Consider the following 25,971-nt stretch of genomic DNA (forward strand, 5'->3'; position numbering starts at 1 on the left):
CAGGGATGTCAGGGCATGTTGGCACTTGTGGTTCTCCAAGTGCCAACATGCCCTGGCTGCCGTGGGTATGCTGGTGCTTGTAGTTATACAAGCACCAGCATGGCCACACTGTTTTTGGCAACCTGGCTGGCTGGGACTTGTAGATCCACAAACAAAATTGGTGTCAGTTTGTTTTTTTAATACTTTATCGCCGTATTACCCTACTACCCACAGCCCAGGGGTAGTAGGAAGAGCCCTAGTGCTATCAGCACTGGGCTGGTTCTTTCTAGGGGGGGGGGGGCGCTCGTTTTTTTCGGCGGACCCCACTCCCTAGGGAATCCAGCCCAGCGCTGGACAGTCTAGGGTTGGTTAGTCATTATGGCAGGGGGACCCCTGCCGTGTGTCCCCCTGCTATAGTTCCGCCAACCCTGGCTGGTTTGCCTAGTGCTGGTAAAGTGAAAATCGGAGGGACCCCACGCAAAAATTTTCCCCGATTTTCACGGGACCATCACTAGTCAGGCAGCACTAGGGTTAAGCATAAATAGTGGGGGGACCTCACACTTTTTTTTTTTCAACTTTTATCTGTTCTTTAACATTTTAACAGCTGCCGGAGCTCTGGCAGCTGTATGACAGGGTCAGTGTAGCAGTGATGTGTTGACAACTCACTGTTACAACACAGGAGAGTTTGCCAAACACAGGAGAGTTAGCTAAACTCGGGAGTGTTTACATCGCTCAAAATCGCCAGAGATGACCCGCGATTTAAACACGCTGGCAAACTCGCACTTTGATACATTTACCCCGAGGTTTTTAAAGCAAACAGTCTTTTTGCTTTTTGATAAATCCCTTTATAATCAGCCAGGTATGTTTAAAAAAAAAAAAGTGGTGTATGAAGATGGAACATATAAAATAAAATGCAATATAAAGTGAGATCTTATTTTTTGTTGCATTATTTATTTTTATTATTTAAGATTTATTCTTATTGATAAATATATATTATGCTAAAAACCACCCTTTAAGGATGGCCGCTACTTATGGGCCAGTGCTGTGTGCTTGCCCCCTGGGCTAAAGTCTGCCAGCCAGACCCTGGTAAAGAGACAACGTGACTTGTTCCACTTTCAAATCAACTCAGGTTGAAACACCCCTGAATTACGGTAAGCAATACAAACTGCACAGCCTTGAAGGATAAGGCATTATGCACAGGTGAACCGACACCTGCCTGTGACCTAATCTAGGAAGACAATCCACTGAGAAGGGTCAGATTGGATTTCCTGTATTTGATAATCCAACTGTGAGTCTCTAAAACCTGGGCAGTCTCCCAAATATGGAACTGAAGTAAGGTCAAGGTGTTTGCCTTGTTCAGCAGATTGTCCAGGTACATGATGATCATTCCAGACTGGAACATGTGAATGCACATCTTTGATGTCCATGGACTTCATGATCTCATGCTATTCCAAGCTATTAATGACCAACCTCAAGGACTCCATCTTGAACCGATTTACTTGGAACTGCACGTTTAGTGATTTCGGGTTCAGTATAGGTCAGAAGGAAGCGTCCGGCTTGTGGATTATGAAAAGATTCAAGTAAAAACCCAAACCTTTTGATGTTCCGGGACAGGAATAACAATTCCTGCCAAGATAAGAGACTATGTGGTTTCTCTTAGGACAACACACTGTCTCCAGGATGTCCAACGGTGGATAAGCACCAGGGCCAGGCCCGGCGCTCCCATTAGGCAAGGTTAGGCAATTGCCTAGGGCGCCTAGGGCGCCTCCACAGGGAGGGGAGGGGGGAAGGGGCTATGAATCTTACCTGCATTAAGCTGCTCCTCTCTGCTCTGTCTCCTCCCCTCCGCTCACTGACTGTCGGGCGTGACACCATCATCACGGCCCGACAGTGTCTGTGAGTGGTAAGATAAAGAAAGACGTGGGGAGGGGAGGGAAGCGCCAATTTTAACAGGGTACCCGCGGCGGGGGGTGCCGATTTTTAAAGGGGGGGGCGCAGATTTTAACTGTGTGCCTACGGCACCAAGGACCGTAGCACCGGCGCTGACCAGGGCATGGATGCCTGGAGGTTTATTATGTATCCCAGACTGACAGTGCCTCTCACCTAGCGTCTATGTTGGAACTGAACCACTGGTTGCATAAAAGGAGCAAGAGGGCTCCCACCATGTCCTTCATTCTGAATGCTTGTCAGAGGGTTTAGATGCTGGAAGTCTCGCCATCCAGGTATGTCTACCTCTCTGCATCCCTAGACGGACAGCTGAGAACAAATCCTTGGAGGGCTGTCCCCTTGCCTTCCAGTAGGGATGAACTGAAGAAAGCCTAGTACCTCCCTGTGGCTTGGGCAATGATTTTATCCAGTTTAGAACCGAAAAGGACCTTCCCAGAGTATGTAAGAAGCTCTAATATTCTCATACATCTACATCCCAGGTTGAAATTCCAGCTACAATGAGCATCATATCAATGGTGGCTTCCCCAAGAAGCTTCTCAGATATGCTGCACCAAGATAAGCAAATCCGATCTAGGTCTGTCAGACTCCAGACCCTCCATCAACTGCTCTGCCCATATTTCCACAGCCTTATTGACCTGAGCTGAAGCTAAACTGGGTCTAGGGGAAGCCCTCGCCACTAAGTAAACGGTCTTAAGGATGGTTTAAATTTTCCCATTTGTGCTATCCCTTAAATCGTAATATTCAGAATCAGAATTATGGTAGTTTTGTATAGACGAGCAATGGAAACTTCAACCTTGGGAGGGGATTCCCATTTCCCTATATCCACCCTAGGAGGAGAATAAAGGCACTGCAATCTGTGGGAGACCTGAAATTTATGGCCAGTTCTATCCCACTCCTCACTAAACAGATGAAGGAATTTAAACCGTCTGTTTCGTTTTCCTCTTAAACAGTGAATAGTCCGGAATCTCCGATTCCTCACTGTCCTTGTGTCATGTGGTGGACCTTCAGGTGTTCATGGTAGCACCTTCGCCGCTGCTGCTGGCTCTCACTATTTAGTTTTTTTGGGACTTTCTTGATCAGTCCCGTTCCTTGCGAGCCTTTTCCTCCTCTCCTATGGACTCCCCTAATTACCTCCAAAATATTTAAACATAATTGCCTACTCTCCCGGAATTTCCCTGAGACTCCAGAATTTCTGGGAATCCTCCCGGACTCCCAGGAGAGCAGGGCAACCTCCCGGTTACTAAATGCCTCTGTATTAAAGTAGGGGGGCTTATGACGCGAACAGTCATCGTGGCCCTGCCCCCTGCTATAATTGGACAAAAATGTAATGGCCGTGGGGGTGGGGCCAAATGACCCGCCCTGTTCCCCCCCTTCCCCCTCCTTGATCTCCTGGAGTACCTCTTGCCAAAGTTGGACAGTATGTATTTAAAGCAGCTGTGGCTGCAATATGGTGCCAATTTATCAAGTATTTTGACTTGCTGTGCTTGCTGATTGTTTGATTCCTATTCCAGTGTGTTCCTGGTAATATCATCTGCTCCAGTGTGTTCCTGGTAATATCATCTGTTCCAGTGTGTTCAGTGGCGCACGCAGGGGGGGTTTCTGGTTCTCCAGAAACCCCTCCCCTCCGCGAACCAACGGTACTGTACAGCAGCCGCGGCGCTGTCAAAGAAGCGTCCGCGGCAGTGCTGTATTGTAGTATAATACAGCACTGCCGCGGATGCTGCTTGATTATGTCATTTCACAGTGGGAGGGTGGAGCCATGATGACGCAATTTGCAGCAAATACTGTAATCATAGCCCAACCAAGTAAGAATATATGGCAGGATACAACGTTCCCACCTGTTCACTTTATACTATACCATTATCACTAGTTCTTAAAATAAAACCTTTGTGTCAGTATGAAATAACTCAATTAGGTTGGAATTACCTTGCTCTTCACTAAAAACCACCACTATGAAATGTCTAGCACATGAAATGTCTACTTTTTTGTAGTTGCAGGACTTTATGGGGATGATTAATGAGTTTGGTCAGTGTAATAATGGAAAAGTGAAAAAATAGTCCTTCTGTAATAATTATTATAAAGCAGCGAATACTGAATTCTACAAAATGGCGGCCGCAGTCGTACTGTACAGAAGACACTTTTAACCAGTCCGTTTAGTCGTATGCTTTCTCTCTAGTTTTAGTGATCAGCACTCAGCTAGAATTGGAAACTACGCATGCGCGGTGCTCAGATGGTTACTGTTTGACCGTTTACTTTACAGCTGTTTGTGTACAAGGCATCATGGCGACTGTGTCAGATCTGAAAGCCGGTGAGTACCACTGCCAGCTGGAAAAGCAGTTCCTGTGACTTAATATGACCTATTATACATAAGTCATTTGAGAGTTGATCGTCAGAGTCTGACGAGAGCAATTTAAAGACCACGTTTATTAGCAGTGGGTCCCCTGTAGCAGTATAGATACAGCTGCCCTATACTGCAGTGTATCTTTGCTAGATGCAAAAACCAAATCCCGTATTATATATAGTTCGTGCATTTGTGTGTACGTATTTTGTCACGTGCTGCTGCAGAAAAGGGTAAGGTTTAATTTTGGCAGAATTAAAAGAACAGAATTTTCTTTTAACATCCAAGAAATGACTCAATTTTTGTTTCAAAAACTTTTCTAAACTTTATATACAATATGCTACTTTATTACACAATACTAAATTATTATTCTTTACAAAGAATGCTTAGTAATTCACATCAGCCATGAGGTTACAGTTTCATTTCTTGATCAAACTAACATTAACCTACCAGTGTGTTTTTGGACTATTGGATTGAACTGGAGCACCTGGTGGAAACTTCCACAAATGCGAGTAACCATGACAACTTTATATCTGACTACGGACATATCCCATGTCTGCTGTTTTGGCAAACTTGCTATTGCCTTATACCACTTTCATACTGCCGCCCCGGCAATATCCCGGGTAGTTAACCCGGGGTATTGCCGGGGCACAGGGCAGTATAGATAAGAAGATTCCCGGGTCGGGCGGGTTCATACTGCACCTGCCCGACCTGTGTTTTAGAAAAAAAAAAGTGTTAAAGATTTTAATTAATAAAAAATACATAAGAAATGTTTACTTAACTTATTTTCAGCCAGCGGTGTCTCTGGTGCGTTGCCGGCTGTCAGGGGGAACACTGGGTACTAAAATGACGCCATTTCTAGTCCATTAGAAATTACGTAATTTTAGTACCCAGAGGTCCCCCTGACAGCCGGCAACGCACCGGAGACACCGCTGGCTGAAAATAAGTAAAGTAAACATTTGTTATGTATTTTTTATTAATTAAAATCTTTTTTTTTACCTTTAAATTATTTTTTTTTACAGTATGAATGGTGAGACCCGGGAATTACACGGGTTGCACCATTCATACTGCAGGCTAGCGGGGTCCAACACGGGAATTACCCCTCGCAAAATCCCGGGTCTAAGTCCCGGGATTTTAGACCTGGGATTTTGTGGTTGGACTATTCATACTGCACCAAGACCTGGGTTTTTCAGCGTGCCTCTGCAAAAACCCGGGTTTTTGGTGCAGTATGAATGGGGTATTATACTCCATACTAAACCATGAAATCTTTGTAAATGTGTCACTGTGGTCTACACTGTTGTCTTTTTCAACATTTTGGATTTCTTGTTTTATTTTAACCAATTCTGAATGTGTTTCTACAGTCTTAACAGATACATTGGATAAAAGAGGTGTGTTAGGACAGCTTAAAGCACGGGTCCGATCAGAAGTGTTTGCAGCTTTGGATGACCAGAGTGAACCCAGGCCGGAGCTCTCGCATGAGAATCTCCTCATTAATGAAATGATCAGAGAGTATTTGGCGTTCAACAAATACAAATACACAGCATCTGTTTTAACAGCAGGTATGCTTCATCGCTCAATGAAACCCCCTAGAGCTAAACATACATCTGCTGTGATCTGTTCAGATTAGAGATCAGTGTTTGAAGCTATGAGGATTCAGTAACTGTTACTTCAAAGACTGAATTGATGTTTCTTCTAGCTAAAAGACTGGGAATCATCTCCCTAATTTGCCTAATGTATGTGGATTATTTGTTTGAGTGTTAAGCAGTTAAGTGTTTGTCCTCCTTCAGAAAAATATGTCCCATTGGTTTGTTTGTTCGGAGGCTTGTCACCTAGCAGTAGCTGGTAGGTTTGGCAGCCAGACTCCCTTCTTTGAAGGCACAAGAGTAAAGCTGGGTACACAATACACGGTTTTCGTCCAATAATCGGCTCGATCAGCCGACATACGACCGCTCGTTCAAAAGACGGGTCAGTGTGTGCAGTGACACGATGGTCGAAAGTCTGCCCAAATGGCCGATTGTCGCCTCATTTGGTTGGTCGTACCGTTTAATATTTTCGTTCCAATCTCGTTTCCGTTGTGTAGTGTGTATAAACTTCCGACCGATCCACAACAATGACTACGAAATTAGTCATTGCTCACGACAACATGGCTGTAAAAAGTCGCTAAAGGGATGTCCGCTCTTCCCTTTATCGTCCTAAACAAGGCTAGTGTGTATGCAGTCCATGGACCGAGCGATCAGACCATCGGTCCCATGTAAAATCGATCGGCGTAAAAAATTCTGAAGTGTGTACCTAGCTTAAGGCTGGGTACACACTACAGTGTTTTCAGCCTATTATTGGGCTAATCAAAAGGCTGTTTGGCCTAATATCTAATTGTGTTTGTATGCTGCAACTATGAACAATTGTCTTTTCAAAGCACATTGTATCGTTGCATTTGATTTTTAAACTGGACTAAAAATGTCATTCAATGATGGAACGATGTTCCAGTTCTGCAGTGTGTATGCATTCGCGACCGGCAGTGTCCATAGCTCTCAATGGAGTGTGTAGATTTACAATCTTTTCAGCCAATGGTTATGACACGTGAAGAGCACAGATCTGAAGGTAAAATATGTTTAGTATGTACACATGAATCGACATGCTCATGGGGACTTTTTTATTTTTTAATGGTAAAATCGTTATGAATATTGCATTGGGAGAAATTTTGTATCGTGTGTACCCAGCCTCAGTGAAAGAAAGATGTAGGGTGGACACAATGGGAACTGTTCTCTACAACAAATCCAGTTTGCAGGTCAACCTGCAAGTCTTATGTTGTTGATTTTTTTTTGTTTTTTTTAAGATCCCTCACAAACTTTCCAACGTCTTCCCCGGGCACTCAGTGTTTGGAATGTGTATCTTTTGCCAAACATTCTGGAGGAAGAAAGATCAGTACTAAATGAGGAAGCCTTAAAACTGTATAATAAAATGTTATAAAACCAATCAAAACTTTTTTAAACCCAGACAATACCGTAAACCACCCCCTCACCCCTACAGCACAATTGTGGATATTTTTCGGTATGAGTTTAGAAGTGATGTCATGAAGACAAAATTAGAAACTTGAGGTGTGTAACAAAACTAAATCTCATGTTCATTTAACAGTCCTTGTATAGGCAGTTTCGTTTGCATTGTGTATGTAAACTTGATAAAAAGTTCTTGTTTTTTCAAAAATGGAACACCAATTTTGATGGCACCATTCATATCTGTACATTGACATTATAATGCATAGAGTTGTCCTTTTAAGCGTATTATGCAGGGGTGAGGTTATTTATTTTTTCTTAACGTCATTTAAACTTATTGTAAACTGGCATTATTATATTATCTGTACACTGATATTGTGTATGCAGAAGTAACAGATACTTACTGTGTTTTGCAGAAACTGGTCTACCTGATATTCCACTGGATCGGTCTTTTCTAGCCAGAGAGCTTAACCTTGTGGAAGACTCAAATGCTCAATCAGTGTAAGCAGTAACAGTCTTTTATTTGGTGTTTAATTTCAGTGTGTTCAGTGGACTGTTGGCTTTTGTTGCAAATTAATTAAACAATTTCTGTCTCCGATAATGAAGCTCCTGGCCCCTAGGTTAATTTGATAATCCTGCTTCAGTGTTACCCATGTGGGATGGGTGGGATCAGATCTTGCCCTCCCTCCTCACTTGAGGAACTCAGGATGCGTTTCGTTCACCCTCTGGGAGTGAAAGCATTACCTGTTTGATTACTCCTTGGTCTTATTAGAGATTGTTGCTAGTGTAAATGGGCTGCTCATGGGAGATCACCTTGTGATAATTAAAACAGATTTAGATTAAAAGGTGCAATCCCACAAACTTTAAAGCTTTTATATGTTTTGAACTTGAAGCTCATAGTAATTTTTCCAGGATATTCCCTACCACTCAGTGCTCCCTTTGCAAAATCAATTTTTCAAGGGGGGGTGAGGGGATTTATATAGTTGCCACTGCAAAGACATGTGTTTCTACATGTTTGAAGATGATTGTAATCTGATTTTATTAGTCAGTTGCCAAGCTTCTTGGCGGTCATGTGATGGAAGTAAAAAGGAGGAGTTTTACACTATGAACACTTTACTAAATCATGTGACCAGTTGCCATGGAAATCACATGACGCTTAGCAAACTGTAAATCATGAATGCCAGCATGAATGAATAAATGAACAATGCAATACAAGAAAATCATTCTACAAAATATAAATATATAAACTAGATACAGTTATTGCATAGATAGTTTTACAAGCATATTGTTTTCCTTCCAGAGCAGGCAATAACCGATCCATAGCGATCAACAGGCCCATGGCACCTACATGTAACCAGAGTGATTAATGTTAGACACTCAATAAAACAAACATACATCATTGACTCACATTATTGTTATCTTTATGAACTTTTGAAGTAAACCAAACAAAAAAAACCCCAAAAACTTTAGGGTTATAAATTTAGGGCAGCCCTATGATTTTGTCTGCTTGTTGTTTTAAGGGCACAGAAGTTTAAAGCTAGATATGTGGCATTTATGAATTTAAAAAGTCAGCAATTCCCTGCAGTAAATTTGTTCACATTGTGTTGCATGTTTTCATATATTAATCTATTTTCTGTTGCCATTTATTTTTGTTTCTACAGACCAATACTATATGGAATGCTGTCTCACTTTTTACATGGACGCAAAGAGGTTCCTTGTCCCTCGATACTAAAGCAGTCCGAGAACCCAGCATTTTGAAAATAACACAGACAGAATTACAAAAGGTACCATTGAGGACAATAATAGTTTGCAGTGGGACAGGCGGGCAAACAGTGAGTTATTGCACAAAGTGAAGAAGTTGTATTAATGTGTGATATATAAGCCATTCAGACAGATCTGGTTAATAACTTCAGTACCCATTAGGAATGAGGCTGGGTGTCATTCTGGTTAGCTAGTTTGCATTGTATATATTAGTAATAAAAAAAAATAGACTTCTTTGAGTCTGACTCCTAAAGATTTTTCTTTTTTGTACATTTCCATCTCTTTAAAAAGAAAAAAATAAATAAGAAATGCGCTTACAAATCAAAGTTATACAATTACAAATATTTGGTATCCCTATACTCGACAGATACATTTAAGGGTGATTTTATGCTCTGTTTTTCGAAAATACAATTTCTTTGGGTAGATTAAAAACTTTAGTAAGTCACATAGGTGTGAAGTGAACCATCTTTGGGTTAAAGAGATAAAAAAAACAAATACAATTGTCTGGCTGGTATACCAATGGCAGACAACATTAAAAGATAAAATGTACTTGCGTTTTTAAACCTAACATGTTCCTCTCTTGTTTTTCATGTAAGAACAGATCAGTGTTTTTGCAAGTGACTTTATGACATTATTGCTGGTTGTGTTTGCTGCCCACGTTTATAACATCAATTCCGTTAATCTGTATGCTTTTACAGACTTATTTAATGGACTTTTTGTACAATTTTGATTGTTTTTGAAAGATACATATACTGTATAGCCTCTGTGATCAAATGAGGCAGACCTGCAAAGTTTACTTATTTGGACAAAGTATTTCATTACAACCATTAGGGGGAGCTACTTATCTGATAATGTAAAAGTTCAAAATTTATAGCATACTGTTAAGGTTCTTGGAGGGTCTTTTTCCTCCAGTAATTTTGATCAGTGTCTTACTTTGTTACAGAAAAAATATGTGGAAAGTCTAAGCAACTTTGTCCAGTCACCATCTAGAACATTGTATAGGCTACAAACGCAAGAGAAAATATGGTGGAGTGTGCTTTCTATTTTACTGCTGAAGTAACCCTTTTGGCATTCATTGTTTTCTTAAATGCTGTTATTAAGAAGACATTTTTGCCCACGTTTCTCATCATAAAATAGTTTTAATCACTTTAGAGAGGCAATATTGTCAATGATGGCGACATGTTTTAAATGAAATACTGCTTTATGATCATTAGACAAGCCATAATATCCATGATTTGCTGTAAAGCTATGGGGTGACGTAAATGGTGGTTTACATTTTAATGACCCTTCAAGATTGTAAAATTAAAGCGGAGAATAATGAGCTTTATTTATGTTGCCGTTTAATCCAGCAAAGAACACGAACACGTCCATATGACCAGACAGCTTTTGTGTTTCTATCCTGGAAACATTTGGTTTCTACTTGTTCCAAGGTGAGGGTAACCTGATCTTATTAGTCAGTCAGTTGCCAAGCTCCTTGGCAGTCATGTGATGGAAGAGAAAGGAGGGAGGAGCTTTATACTATGAACACTCTTCTAAATTATGTGACTGGTTGACATGGAAATCACGTGACACTTAGCAAACTATAAATCATGAGTACCAGTACATACATAATATATGTTTTCTATCTCGGAAGCAGCAACAGAGGTTGGGTCATTCCATGCCAAATCATCACAAAAAAAGTGTAACTTTTCAACCCCACTATCTCAGATTTTCATGAAATTTGGTAGGATGGTAGACGACATAAAGTAACTTTCATGTGTAAAAATTTAGCCCTCAGTGATACATGGTGTTCATGCATACATGACAAAAAATGTAAAATGTATGTTTGCCAGGTCCACTAAACCAAAGCATAACTTTGCTTCTAATTGTGGTAGCACTTTCATGTTTGTCTTATTTTGAAGCTAAGGGACCTTAGTTTTCATTAAAAAATAGTTTTATATTTAAGTATTGACTTCTACATTTCAAGATCACATGATTTGACCTTTGGCCTTGAATATTTTGAAAAGTGTTTAATTTTTTTGTACATACAGTATGTTATGCAGTTAAATGCAATCTCTCATTGGTATAGGCTTTGGGAAGCCTTAGTAAAATAATGTAGAGTAAAAAAAAAAATTATGTTAATTATCCCTTTAACACGCTGATGCGATGTTACAAAAATAAATATTTGCTTTTTGTGATTTCAACATCCCCCTTTCGATGTACAATATGAGATAAGAATGATATGTTAATTTATTTACTGTTTAAAATGTACCTGGTCCTCTTTTTCTGTTTCTAATGTGCAGGGTTGAGTGTTTGGGCTCATTAAGGAGAGTAACGCAAAAAAAAGAAGAACTTTGCACCTGGACAAAACCATTTTGCTCAGGAGGGGGTGGTAAATTTAAAATGTGGGGACAGATTTATAGTAGGGGTAGAGGCCCCCCTGTGAGATGCATATCCCCCCCCCCCCCGCCCCCCCCCCCCAGTGCTTACCTCTTTCTGTTCTCCTGCCACTGTAGTCCTTCCGCGGCTCTCGGTAAGCTCCTTACTGAGGAGATCTCGTGAGAGTGAGCGCCGCGGAAGAACTACAGTGACAGGCTCAGCAGCATTGATCGGGCCCCCGTAACGATCAATAATGCTGCTGAGCATTTTCAAGGGCCCCCTGAATGCGCGAGGCCCCTGGGCTGCAGTCCAGTTAGACTTTGCGTTAATCCGGCCCTGCCAGGATCAAATTTACTCCTTTTTTTTTTTTTTTTTTTTTGTCTTGGTCTCTTTAATGACTTAGGCCCTTTATGTTCAGTTCTACACTCTTAAGTCAAGGAGCCAAGTATATGTTTTTCCAATGCCCAAGGGAAGAAGTAGGAGTAAGACTAGCATTCGAAGAGACTTGTCTGCTGGCTAGCATCCCCTCTATCTCTATACTGTCACTTGGTAGACCATTGTATTGTTAGTTTTTTTATCGCTATCAGTAAACATTGTACGTTGGAACCACAATAATCGAATTGGACAAAGAGATTTAATAGCAGGATTTACAGTAAGCCACGATGAAGCATAAAATATATAACAATAAACAAAGTATAAACCCGAATACATTACTTATTCGCAAAAGCGCGTTCTGGGCCCAGGTTCAGATAGTCATGGACTCATGTTGTCAGGAAGAAAGGAAAAAGACACTGGCCCAGGGAGCTTATATGCAGTTTGTTAACAAAAACAGTGATGTCACGAATACCCACAGATAACACCAAGAGAGGTCTTCATTGGTCCAGGGTTAACAATGTTCCAGTTGTCTGCTGGTCATAGGCCAGTTCATTTGATCTTTTCCAAGGGTGGGGGGCAACTTACTCTAACTGTTGCCTATGTGTCTTCCCGTCGAATAGCCAGTTTAAACTGACCCATAAACAAAGTACTTTTGAGTATTAATCTCATATTGCTCAAACCTTGCGATTGCTACCGGGTTAATGCTGGTGAAATAAACTTTAATATGACACCAAACTCTTTATCTTTTAACAGGACCTGAACCATAAATACCTTAACTTTAATATTATCTATGTATAATTAATCTCTAATACATTTTACTAATAAATGTGTATTGGAACCTTAATAAATGTCTTATTTACAAGTGTGAGTGTTGTTAATCCGTGAGATTGCACGTGGCGTACTAATCGCAACCGCACAGTAAAACAATATTAAACAGTTTAGTTTACTTCATCCAATTATTTGATTTCCACACCATGAAACTTGTTACAAAGGAATCTGAATGGAGGAATAAACATTATATATGTAGTAGCTAGAGTTCATCAGGAAAAGTGCAGGATAAAAGTAGATTTAGAATGAATAGTATGATCTGAAGAGATGTCATGAAATGGTGCTACAACAATAGTAGTTTAATGGGGGTTAGGTTAGAATCGCTTTTGGAAGACCAATGCACTAAATGATTTTTTTAAATACAACAATGCTCTATAATTCTAAGTATCCAAATGTATGACTAATAGCATAGATAGGTCATGGTTTTTATTGAATAATGGGTAAGCTCTAAAATGTGTGTTTAAATTGTGTGTAGGCAGCGTGAGCACTGCAATTCCAATTAAGCCTTTCATTTTTTCTCTAACCATTTTAGCCACTAGGGTCACGATTCCACTGCATTCTGTGGATTATATTTTACTTTATCCTGGGCAAGCAATGTAGAGGCACCAAATTCAAATAACTTAAGATTGTTTATGGGAAGTAAAGTGAAAATAAAACATACCACTTATTAGTAGTTTAACACCACTGTGTTCTTGCTTTTTAGGTACTTATCCAGAACCAGTGAAAATGATACAGCCAAGCACAGGAGTGAAGCATGTAATACGTGTCACACAAAGTTAGTGGCCAGTGCCCCATTCCACTGATGTGCTGCAGCATTTAACATGTCATATTTGTTATTATTCTGTGTAACTTATTGAATAGTTAAGTACTATTTTTATATACTTTTTTTAATAAAATTTTTTAAAAACAGCCTAAAAATGTTTTTTAGTATTCTGTTCATTAATATATGAAGTGCTTCTGTGATAACAAGTCTTGGTTATCACCATACTAAGTTGCCAGAGCTGCTGCATCACTGTCTTTCATGGAGTGTGTTGCATATTTATATAATTACAACCCTTTATCTGTATAAAATATCATAGTTTATGGAAGCTCACAAGAACTAAAGCCTGCAGAAAAGAGTTAAGTCTCCTTCCGTGCACATATGCTGTTGTTTTGAACAGCGCTGATTTCAGACATGGGCTTGTGTGTTAAAGTGCCTTTCCTGTTGTAGACGTCACAGAGTTACTTAAGACTTTACGCCTGGAGTGTGATTAACTTTTCATTTGGTATTGTGAATTCAATTAAAGTTAACTTTGAAATCAAGGACGCATTTATGTGGTTCGTCTCCTCCTATTCATTCCTATGCAGTTACTGTTTATTTTTTTAAAACTGCTTAATGTATATGCTTTAAAACTGCAATAATGGGTAATTTTGAAGTGAACAGACAGCAAAAACTATTTTGTGTTTTGCCGAACCTTCAGAAAGATTGTTGTGCTGGTACTGGTCGTCTTAGTGTAATGGGAAAGCTCAGCCTTGTGTTTTGGTTTTGTTAATGGCTATTGATTAAAGTCAGTTTAAAACATGTCATATCTCTGGATTACTAGCCCAGATTACTGTCTTAACAGTAAGTCAGGTACATTTGTGTTTTTTAGCCGTTGTAACATTTGTGTAACATTAAACTTGCATCAATCTGCTTAACACTGAAGAGGTTAATGGCTGACATAAAATCATTGGGATCCCAAGTTCGCCAACCTGTTCCTTTCCTGAGAGGAAGCCAAAACTTAGAAAGTGACCATGTAAGGGGAAAATACAACAACAATTTATACGTTGCAGTATATGCTTCCATCCAGCAGCCTTCTCGCTTCTATCAAGGGTACATGTCTGCATTCCTGAGACTTCTCTGAAACATTTTCCATGGAGTAGAGCGTTGCAATGTTTTTTGTCTCTTGTATGGAAAAGAAAATGCACCTGTTCAGTACAGTTCGGATGCAGTAAATGGTTCTGCATTTTTATAATGACCGCTCATTTTATTTCAGCTCTCCTTGCTTGCAGGGAACAAACACAGGTTTTCTTCATTAACTTTAGCCAGAGTTGATAAAATTGCAAAATGTTTATTTTGAGATCCCTATTATTAGGGTCCTTCCCTCTATATAACAAAGGTGCTCAAAACTCAGAGAGATGCATACTTAATCCTCTTTTAGCTAATATAAATGGGTTTGTCACTGGAATCAAAGCCATGTTTGAGGCTATAGTGCTTTTCAAATGTAACATTCTACACTTTGTCAAAATGTATTGTACAGTTGGTCTGTGGAAAATCTTGTATTTTCTCTTGGCAGAACAAGCAAATTGTAATGATAAACTTAAATAAAAACTATACTGAAATGACTCGTCATGCAGAATAACATACATCCATATGTTTTGCTAAACATTTATTTATATTGCTATTAATGACATAAAACAACTGAGATACCCAAATTTTGTACTAAATGCAAAGTGGAATTGGAGACAATCGCCCCAAAAAAAAATAATTGGCTATAGTTAATGTTTTCTCCCATACTCTGTAAGTCATTATATACTGCACCCAATCCCCCGATGGGAGCTACAGTCCTCCCCCCGAGCTCTGCCCTGTCTGCTTGCTCCTGTGCAGACTTTTTCATCATAGTCAAACTGGGCTAGACACTCTACTCATCATCTGTCAATATTGGTGAGCTATTGTAGGGTCTCTTACTGGCTGTCTTATTTTTAATGGTTGAAAGTGATATGGTTGCTGGACCTTGCACTACAATTTCTATTGTAAAATGGCTATTAGTAATTTTTCATTGTTAAGTAATCTGCAATACACATTTGTTATAAAGGTCGGAGAATCAGCATTGATATTAAGATTTGCATTCAGGGTACAGAAATTCTACAGAACAGATAGTGATAGCGCTCAATTGTCCACTGTCAGTAAATGGATGATGAACCAAGATACAATGATGAAAAATATATATACATCATATAAAATAATGTCCTCCCCTGAGGAAATTCGCTAAGCGAAAGAAACGTGTTGTGGACGCCATCCTCCTTTTGAACGGCAAACCGGAAGTGACGTGCGTTCCACTGTGGAACGTACGCCGTCTATCTTCCGCTACTCTACACTCAACTACATCTGAGGATTATCGTTACAGCGCGGTTAGTTCATATGGGGATCCCCTCTGTTCTGACACCTAGGATATACCTTAGGGAGTATTATTGGATTCATCTTTATGGATCATCTTATTTACAAGGTTGGTCAAAGACTGGTTCTCATTGGATCCAACTTATAAACTTTATCCTGGTATCATTATCTCCCCTGGGCTCAATCACGGAAGCCTTTACTGGCAACCTATGCAATTTATTTGAACATTATCTATGGACTCCCATGTGCCCATGTTATGTGTAAACAATACCATCTTTGCAATGTATTTTACTTAATGTCATTATTTCTGGTCAGATTTTTATCCTTTTGATTCATGTTTTATTAAATGTTTGGCATTTTTAATCTATTCTGTTTTTTCACTTTGCATTTAATCATTATACCAGCTTGATTCTTATTTTATCGTATTTTATATGATGTATATATATTTTTCATCATTGTATCTTGGTTCATTATCCATTTACTGACAGTGGACAATTGAGCGCTATCATTATACTATTTCATTTGTCTATTAGGGAAGGGATATTCCCTTTAGTGAAGCTGCTCTTGCCCTCACATAGAGTAGAGCGCTACCTGTTCTTCTTCTGTTTTACAGAACAGATAGTATTATAAAATATATATTTTGGAAATATAACAATCATTCCACTTTTAAATCTGCACTACCACCTAGATAGAAAATTTTACTAAGGTGTGCTAGCCCCTAGCTGGAGCCCCAGGAACTGCTTCATGCTGCAACATTTGCAGGAGGCTCTGTCTGTTCTTTACTGTATCAATTTAACCAACTTTAAATGGCAGAAGGGAGTTTGAGCTGGACGGCCAATCAAAAGCCACAATCTCTTCATTGCAACTTGTAACTGGTCCTTCTGCTTCCAAACCAACCCAGCCCAACCCTCACACCCACACATGTAGTAGCCCCAGGGGCTCTAGCTGAAATGAAGGTGGTAGTAGTACAGCTTTAAGCAGGGTTTATTTATAAAGAACTGAGCTTGCCAATTTAACTTGTAATATTGCAATAAAAAATCCAAATGTTTCTGGATGTTTAAATCACGTAGCACTTCCAGGAACTACATAGAAAATGCCAGTGATCTATAACCGCAGAGGTACAAGTTTGAACAGCTCGCCCTGAGTTTAGACAGTAAACTGTCACTTTACATAGGTATGAAGAACTAAAACTACTGCATTCCAGTAAGAGATGCATCATTGTCTTTTCATATCCATAAACTTGTAAAGTCACAAATGCGACCATTTAAAAGGGTTTGTTGTGTATTGTCTATGCTATATTTCTTTTTATTTGTATAATTTTTCATTACATGAAACCATTTTCCTTGCCTGAACACTATTCAGACATCTCTATCTTGTTTTGTTTTTTTTAATAGATATATATTGTCCTGTCCTGCTTTAACACTGTCTATATTGTAATTGTTTATTTATGTTACATATAAATATATACTTGTTTTTACATTTCCACAGCTGTGGCCCAAATCCTAGTAGCCTGGAGCGAAGTCATGTAGTGTTTTCATTGGCTAAGATGAAGATGGAATTTCAGTTAATGTTTAAAACCAGAATTGGTCAGTCTTAGAACATAGGGAACCTTCCAGGGACAAAGTGCTGCATTTTAGGTCTGCATAGCACCTACACCAGGGATGTCTAACTTCAGGCCTCTGGCCTCAATTTTTTTTTCCCCCAATGTCAGTAATAAATCATGACTATCTGAGTTAATCTTACAGCTGTACTGAACTAGCACATTCAAAATGTCCTTCCTTATTCATATGAAACCCAGAGTTGAAGCCCGTTATGGTTGAGAAGCTGATATGTATGCAGGACTAATTGTTTTGGGAGGGGTGTGAAGGCTATGAGGCCCGGAGATGAGGTGCGTCCATTGCTGCTGCATTCACTATCAGCACAGTGAAACCAAAATGGGACTTCACATATGCTTTGACCCTGTATGCTCAGATGATCAGGAGCAGAGAGGTGGGGGCTCAGCAGGATGGATCACCATCACAGAAAATTATGTTATGGGGTCTGTCAATGCATTGTTCCGCACCTGCTTATACCCACCTGTAGACTGCAGCCCCTGTTGCTAGATTTGCTAATACTGGTTATTTATTGTGGTAATTGCTGTCTGTCTGGAGGAGCACAATATAGTTCAGTATTGTGTTCTCGCTTTCTGAGGAGGGACTGCAAAACCACCTATTCTCAACGCACCTCTATCGCTGACCGCACACTGCAATATTGTCAGGAAAGTGTCAGCAAGGATTATAGCTGAGTTACATGATTCACCTTTATGTGGATGGCATGGTGACCTTTCATTTAAGGATGGTATAGAACTACAAGCAAATCTTGTGTCTGACATTGTAAAAATGTGATAACCCTATGATTACGTTATTTCTGTTATTAATATGCATTTATAAATCAGACTGCAGAAATAAAAAAGGGGAAAGGTGTCGTGGTTTAGTGCATTCCTTGTCTAAAATCTAACTTCTTTGCAAGAAACTGTATTAGAACAATTTGTGTGCTTATCCACCAAAATATATAATTTTATGTAAGGTGTTACTGTGCCAGTAGGGCTAGTATGTCAGGTCACGTTGCTTAGCAACAAAAGCATGTGAAAACTCATCAACTTTTTATTTATGTAGCACCATAAAATTCTGTAGCACTTTAAAATTAGGATTAAGCACAGTAATAAAACAACATTGGGTAATACAGATATGCAACTTATTATTATTATTTTTTATTATTGTGCCTGGGAAATAATAACCACATATTTAAGATTGGGTAGTTCACAAGGGACTTTTCACAAACAAATAATTGTGAATCCACTTATTTAAATAAGCAAGAGGATGTTTTAAAGCAGATATCACCATAGCTATAAATAATTTTGTAAATGTAGTAATATTAATCTACATATCAATTGTTTCTTAAAAATTCACATGTTCATGACTCTAGTGCTATAAACTACATCCCTTTTTTTTTTACATCTCGGAATGTTCCTTAACAAAGAAGTTAAAAATATACAGTTTAATTCCAGGACAGCAGGCGGGCTGTAGGAAAATGTTTTGGTCACTTTTAATGTCATGAGAACTCCAGGATCTATTTATCGGGCAGAATTATCAGTGTTTTATACTGTGTACTTTTGATGTACTTGGTGCCTGTATTTATTTTCCTAGTAGATGAAGAGAAATGACCAGTAAAATGAAATAATATTGAGGTCTGCAATTTTTCTTTTTTAACAACATTTTTATTGAAGTTCATATTTTTTTCAAAATAACAATACACATACATATAAATAGAAGCATCAGCAATATAACAAAATCAATGAAGATCACTAATACAATAGAATGGAGAGCAACGCGCAATTTATCAATTGCGACCATCTTTTACATTAGTGTTTGTTATCCCATAATCAGGGTAATGAGAAATGGTAACCACTAAAATAACTAAGTGGGTAGTAGAGTTTGTATATTGTTGTATTCGTACTATCCTTGCCAATAAAGCTGTGGTTCCAAAGCACAAAAGGTTTTATTAGAAAAGCATAAAAAGGCAAAGTTTGGTATACATACGCGTGTGCCAGTTGCCACCAACTCAAGCTTCAATCACAACACTCTGGTCTCCAAAAACCAGAGCTCACATTTATACACCGTACAGTTGTAAATGTAGTGACACACAGCTATAATTGTAAAGTCTGTATTCATTGGCTGACGGGTCTTGCACTCGCAGATACTGGACGTGGCATTGGTGGATTCCTCTGGTCATTGTTCTCAGGAATGCCAGGTGTCCTTATTTCAGCTTCCTGCCTCTAGACTTGTTCAAACAGGTTCTTAATGATCTTTGAGTGCTTGCTATTAGTTTGTAGAAAAATTATATTCTCAATACCTAGCTTACACTAAGTGCGAATGCTACATGAATAGCAACAGAAGCGTTCTCATTAAATTGTAAGCAGAGTGATGCCAAACACAATATAATTCAGATGTTGCAAACATTATTTGGCATTTTGTTCACCACAATATATTTTATATGAAAAATGATAAGAAATATGAAACATTTTAACTTTATAATAAAAACTTACGTTTCATTTGATTTGCATTGCACCTGGCCACAATGTACAGAAATTATTAATGTACCTACTTCATCCAGTTATTTTTCTTTGACAAAATCATCACACCAAGAATCAAAAGAATAACATCCAATAAATTACATTTGGAGGCCTGTGATGCAGGGAGACCAGAAGGAAAAAAATTCACCATCATCAGACATATCACATGATCTTCTAGAAATACTTCTACAAGATGATGATAGTTTCATATCCTCATCATTGCTTTATATAGCTCCAGCAAATGCCATAGCGCTTTACAATTGAAGACAAACATAGTAATAGACAATACCGTGTAATACAGACAGAGAGGTAAGAGGGCCCTGCTCGCAAGCTTATAATCTGAGTCAATGGGAGTCGGACACATGAGGTTAAGTCTACATACTGCATTTCGGTCCATCCAGATTACAAAGGTAAACAATGATTAATATGCTACATGATCAAGTCACACAGCAGTGTTGGTCACGGGGTCAGAGTGTTGTATTGTGTAAAGGGTGGTAATAGGGTAACCTATAGAGGCCAAGCGGATGGTTGAGGAATATTATAAGCTTGCATGAAGATGTGGGTTTTCAGAGAACGCTAAAAGGTTTGCAGACCAGAGGAAAGTCTTATTGTGCAAGGGAGGAAATTCCATAGAGTGGGTGCAGCTCGAAAAAGTGCTGTAAATGGGAATGGGAGGATGTAATGAGAGTGGAAGAGAGATGCAGAACGGAGTTGGGAGATATTTTAAGACAAGTGAGGAGATATATGTTGGTGCAGCTTTGTTGATGGCCTTATAGGTTAGAAGTATTTTATATTGTATTTGGTAAAAACCAGACAACCAATGTAGAAACTGACAGAGTGACTCAGCAGATGAAAAACGATTTGCAAAGAAAAGCAATCTAGCTGCTGTGTGCAAAGTAGATTGTAGCGGCTCGAGTCTGTTTTGTGGAAGATCAGTAAGGAGCAGGGCCGGACTGGGACTAAAAATCAGCCCTGGCATTTAAAGTACACAGGCCCACCTCACTTCTAGCAGGAAAGAAAATATGTGCTTCCGCGCAGGGCGTGACCTCATTGTGTTGTGGGTGTGGCCAACATGGGGCATTGATACATACATTATAATAATACATTACATTTATCATGCCCTCCCAGCCACATCACGCCATCCCCCCAGGCACATTGACACCCCCAGTCCACTGTACTTATCTATGCTTCTGGTGCTGCTGACATCCATAAGGGTGGGAACTTCCTGTAGAGTGAGCAGGGAAGCTCTTTGTCTTACAAGATTATCAAATCTTGTGATACTTAGAGCTTCTCGGCTTGCTCTGCAGTCTGTGTTCTGTCCGGGAACTGGGAGCAGCTATCAGTTCCCTTCCCCTAACCAGAGGTGGATTAAGGCCCAAGGTATTTAAGACAGCAGGGCCCTAACATGGTTATCATTTTAGACAAATACACAGGCCCTAATGTTAGAAGCACACAGCTCTGCCTTCACAAGCAGTACGTTGTGAAGCGGGACATACCTCCCAACTGTCCTTGCAGTCGGACCAAATCCCGACTAAGCGAGACAGTCACCCAAATTCAGGACTGTCCCACTAGATTCAGGACAGTTGGCAGACTGTCCTGCTCTCTCCTACCTGTCTTGGTCACTTTTACCACTTGTAGCAGCTGGTTTCTTTAGCTCCGTTCTTTCTTGTCTTGATCCTGGAATATTGGATGCCCTATTTAAAAAAAAAAAAAAAAATGGGTACATGAGATTTAGAAAACTCCAACCAGACCTGGTGCTAAAACAATAGCACTCACGTTTTATAATTAGGCCTCCTTCCAGACCCCACAATAATAATATTCACATTTAATAAGTAGACCTATTTCCCTCCAACCAGCCCCAACATTAAATTAACAGTATACCCATTTACTCAAAACATATTTCCCTCCCTCCAAACAGTCCCAGCAATAAATTAAATAGCATTAAAGTTTAATAAATATAGCCATTTTCTATGACCATCCCCGACAATATATAATTCGTATTCACATTTAAAAAATAGCCCTCCTCCCCAAATTCAGCCCCATATTCAAATGATAGCCCTAAACCACCCCAGCATTAAATTAAAGGTTCCTTCACCTCACCTTAAATAATTAGTTTAATAATAATTAGCCCCCACCTACACTCCACCATTAAATAGCCTACCTCCACACTATATTAAGATCTTTCCCTCGCATATTATATTAAAATACTGCGCGCACGCACACACATACGAACACTATAGCAACATGGGGCCACGCATGCACACTATTAGCCACTCACACTATAAGCCACACAGGCACACTATTAGCCACACAGGCACACTATTAGCCACACACACTATTTTCCACACTACTAGCTACACACACTATTTGCCACACAGACACACTATTAGCCACACACACTATTTTCTACACACACTATTTGCCACACAGACACTTACCTTTTTACATCCAGCAGCAGCACCTCCTTCCTGCGCGCTGGTCAGCGACCGGAGAATCAGTGACTGCCGCCTATGCCAGTAATCGCATGGGACGGCACCTGTCACGTGGTGCCGTCCCATGTGATTAATGGCTTAGGCGGCAATCACTGATTCTCCGTCCGCCAAGCAGTGCGCAGAGTGCTGCGCCTCGGCGGGCATGCGGACCAGCCCATCTCGCCATCGGCCCTTCTGGCATTTGCCAGAAGTGCCAGATGGCCAGTCCGGCCCTGGTAAGGAGGGAATTGCAATAGTCAATGCGGGAGATAATAAGTGCATGAATTAGAGTTTTTGCAGTGTCCTGTGTAAGATGTATGTATTCTTGATTTTTTTTTAGCTGCATAAAACATGATTTCGATATAGAGGCAATGTGGGGAACAAAGGATAGTTCTGAGTCATGGATCACATCTGGGCAGCAAGCTTGCGGGGTGGGATTTATGGTCATGTTGTCAATAGAAATGTCAAGTAGGTAACCTGTGTGAAATGTCAGGTAGGTAACTTCTGTTGGTGGGTGGGAATATTATTATTCCTGTTTTGAAAGATTGAGTATGAGTTGGCGAGAAGACATCCAACATGAAATGGCAGAAAGACAGTAACGTGGGACAACACAGATGGCAAGAGATCAGGAGATGATAGATAAATGTGGGTATTCATATCAAATTGTTTGGTGAAAGCAGTCCCAAAGCAGTTCTTTCAGAGAAGTGGTCTACGTATTTGTATAGCTTTCCCATGGCTCAAAGAATTTCATCCCAAAAGCAGTCGGACAAATCAGCCACATTTGGGGCAATGGGAGTCATAAGAGAGGCTTATAATATTTCTGCAGTGGGGTTGAATGGTAACCTCTGTGAAAGATGTTGTGAAACATCTCCACATATGTAGAGGCAAAGAGAAGTTTAATTGAGGGTCTAAAGTTTTGAGTATGATGGTTACATTTAGTTAGGGAAAATATCTTAACCATTGACTCAGACCGGATTTAACAGAGGTATGTTCTAATAGAGTCCTCAAAAATGTGTAGTGCAAGGATATCGCTCTCATTTGAAGGGGAACAGATAATAAAAGAGTGTCATGGGGGTTATTCCAGTCAATTTCAGAATAGAATGAAATATAGTGTTTGGACTGGGCATAAGGACCCATAAAATGGAATAATTTAATCGCCTTGGAATACTGTTTTTTTTTATGCGTTTTATCTAACAGCTGATCAACCAAGGGCAAGTCCCCCATTTCCCACAAAGCTGCCATGCCATTTTGGAAATCAAGATTTTCAACTAAAGGTAAAGGCTGGGTACACACTACAGAATTTTCCACCAACTTTTTATGCCGATCGATGGTCTGATCGCTCGGTCCATGGACTGCATACACACTAGCCTTGTTTTAGACGATAAAGGGAAGAACGGCAGTCCTTTTAGCGACTTTTTACAACCATGTTGTCGTGAGCAATGATTGTAATTTCGCACTCACTGTCTTGGATCGGTCGGAAAGTTATACACACTGCACAACAGAAACGAGATTGGAATGAAAATATTTAATGGTACGACCAACCAAATGAGGCGACAATCGTCCATTTGGGCAGACTTTCGACCATCATGTTACTATACACACTGACCAGACTTTTGAACAAGCAGTCGTTTGTCGGCTGGTTGAGCCGATTATTTGACGAAAACCCTGTAGTGTGTACCCAGCTTAAGTGAATGGATTTATACTGATTGAGATGTAATGTATGTTGTAATATATGCCAAATTTCCCTAACAGAAATTAAAAGTGGATTATCCATTATTGGAGTGGGGACTTCCTGGTCATGAAGGTGTAGAAAGGCAATATTATTATTATTATTATTATTACGGTGCTCCACAGCACCGTACAGTAGGGAAAACAGGACATACATAAAACAATGACATACAAGGCAGACAAAATAAATGCAGACCTGAAAATGAAGGGTAAGCAGGACCCTGCTCATTAGAGAGCTTACATTCTAAGTGGGAGAGGGCACAGTTGAAAGAAGAGGAGCGAGTGTGGGTGGCTTAGGGTGATGATTGGGACAGCTGTGTGGGTGTATTAGTGTGAATAGTATCATCAGGGATAAGGTAAAAAAAAATAGATGGTTCTTTAGAGAACATCTAAAGATTTGACTACTGTGGGAAAGCCTGATTGGGTGTGGTAGGGAATTCCATAAGACAGGAGCAGCACGGAGAAAACATACATATTATACTGCTCCCGCAAAAGCTTTGTTAGGGTCTGATGTGCTTTATTGGTTTTCCTTTTTCTGTTAGCCAAGTAAACCAGTATAATCCCCGTCAGCAGTGCCTTGAAGCTCTCCCAGAATAACAGAGGGTTGTTCAGATGTTCAATATCATTGTCCATATAGTCTATCCAATTGTATTTAAGTTGAGGCTTTCAATTTTCTGAATGATATCAGTATGATGGGAATTTCCATGAGGCATTTCGAGGGCCTGCCAAGGGGAGACAGATGGAAAGAGACATCGGAGCATGGTCAGATATAATGTTTTCTATGTCAGTTTTAATAATCTCCATAATAAAGGGATCTGCCAGTTAGAGCTTGAATTGTGGACTCCATAATGGAAGGTTAAACATTTATCCATTGGATTTAACAAACTCCAAGGGTCAGTTAGTCTATGTGCAAGTTTAAGTCCAGTGATTGGGTTCCACAATTCAGAATATTCTGTAGGATAGGTTGTTTGTCCAGACTAGTGTTGTCTACCAGCTTGAAAACACCCCCTATGATTAAATGTAAAGTGTCCTGGGAAGCTAGAGTTGTGAGATACAATGGAAGAACACATGATGGTTTGCATTGGGAGCATAAATATTTAAGAGTGTATATCCATTAATCCCTGACGGAACAGCAGTAAATACCCCTGAGAATATCAGTATGTCAATATATGTGTAACAAATAACCAAATGGGAAGAAATGTAATGATTACACAGTTTAAAACAACCTAAATGTAGTTTGGCATGTGGCATTATATAAGCCAAGATGCCTCATCTCCACCTGGGACTCCCTGAGACAATTTTTCTTTTTAATAAACTGCACAGTTTTGATTACACTTAGGGGTAGATTTACTAAAACGTCTAAAAAATGAAAAGTGGATGTGTCTTGGCAACCAATCAGATTCTAGCTATCATTTCCTAGAATGTTCTAGATAAATTATAGCTAGAATCTGACTTGTTGCTATGGGCAACACCTCCACTTTTCCTTTTAGAAGCTTTAGTAAATCTACCCCTTAGTGTTGCTACATGTGGCAAGCTTTATTTACAGGCTACACGTCTTCTTTGACAGCAGCAGCAACAGTGACACCTACAGGTTTATTAGTTTCATTAAAGGACATCTGCAAATTTAGTGGATTGTTTTATTAATTAAACATGCATCCCATGTACATCATCCGGGTGGTCCCCCCTTTACCTATAGCTGAGTGCTAGATTGTTTGAAATCATTCTTGTTTTACAGGCTGTGGCACTGCAGGCAAAACAATCGCACCACACAGCTGACCACAGCTCTCAATACAGTTCCATGGGACAACTTCTATAGGGCTTTGTTGCAAAGCAATGAACAGACTTAGGGTTAGAAGTATCAATCGGCGGTTATCTAAAACTGCAGATTTTCAGTGATTTGCCATCAGTATTTAAAAAGGCAATTATATTAAAGGCTATACCCACCGCGC

At 39.7% G+C, this 25,971-nt stretch overlaps 1 protein-coding gene across 3 annotated transcripts; it reads left to right on the forward strand.

Moving 5' to 3' along the window:
* The first annotated feature begins 4,126 nt into the window (after positions 1-4,126).
* CEP20 (centrosomal protein 20) lies at positions 4,127-13,878 on the forward strand. Of its 3 annotated transcripts, none has more exons than XR_012678229.1 (5): positions 4,129-4,234; positions 5,626-5,823; positions 7,671-7,755; positions 8,916-9,086; positions 13,280-13,878. XR_012678229.1 is itself a non-coding variant. In XM_075179757.1 (5 exons), the coding sequence occupies exons 1-4, from the start codon at positions 4,207-4,209 to the stop codon at positions 9,010-9,012; spliced, it is 408 nt and encodes a 135-aa protein (XP_075035858.1). In that variant the 5' UTR covers positions 4,129-4,206; the 3' UTR covers positions 9,013-9,038; positions 13,280-13,878. The 3 variants fall into 3 exon arrangements, 2 of the variants coding, with proteins under 2 accessions (XP_075035859.1, XP_075035858.1); XM_075179757.1 differs by having other exon boundaries at positions 8,916-9,038; XM_075179758.1 differs by lacking the exons at positions 8,916-9,086; positions 13,280-13,878 and having other exon boundaries at positions 4,127-4,234; positions 7,671-7,759.
* The last annotated feature ends 12,093 nt before the right edge of the window (positions 13,879-25,971 follow it).

Source organism: Mixophyes fleayi, chromosome 7 (assembly GCF_038048845.1).
Source record: "Mixophyes fleayi isolate aMixFle1 chromosome 7, aMixFle1.hap1, whole genome shotgun sequence".
In the NCBI taxonomy this organism is placed as follows: domain Eukaryota; kingdom Metazoa; phylum Chordata; class Amphibia; order Anura; family Limnodynastidae; genus Mixophyes; species Mixophyes fleayi.

Bases quoted from the DNA above. Each gene is read 5' to 3' on its own strand.
- CEP20 (XM_075179757.1), top strand. From the start codon at position 4,207: ATGGCGACTGTGTCAGATCTGAAAGCCG. The intron at 5,824-7,670 runs GTATGCTTCATC...TGTGTTTTGCAG, and splicing joins AGCATCTGTTTTAACAGCAG to AAACTGGTCTACCTGATATT. The intron at 7,756-8,915 runs GTAAGCAGTAAC...TTGTTTCTACAG, and splicing joins GACTCAAATGCTCAATCAGT to ACCAATACTATATGGAATGC.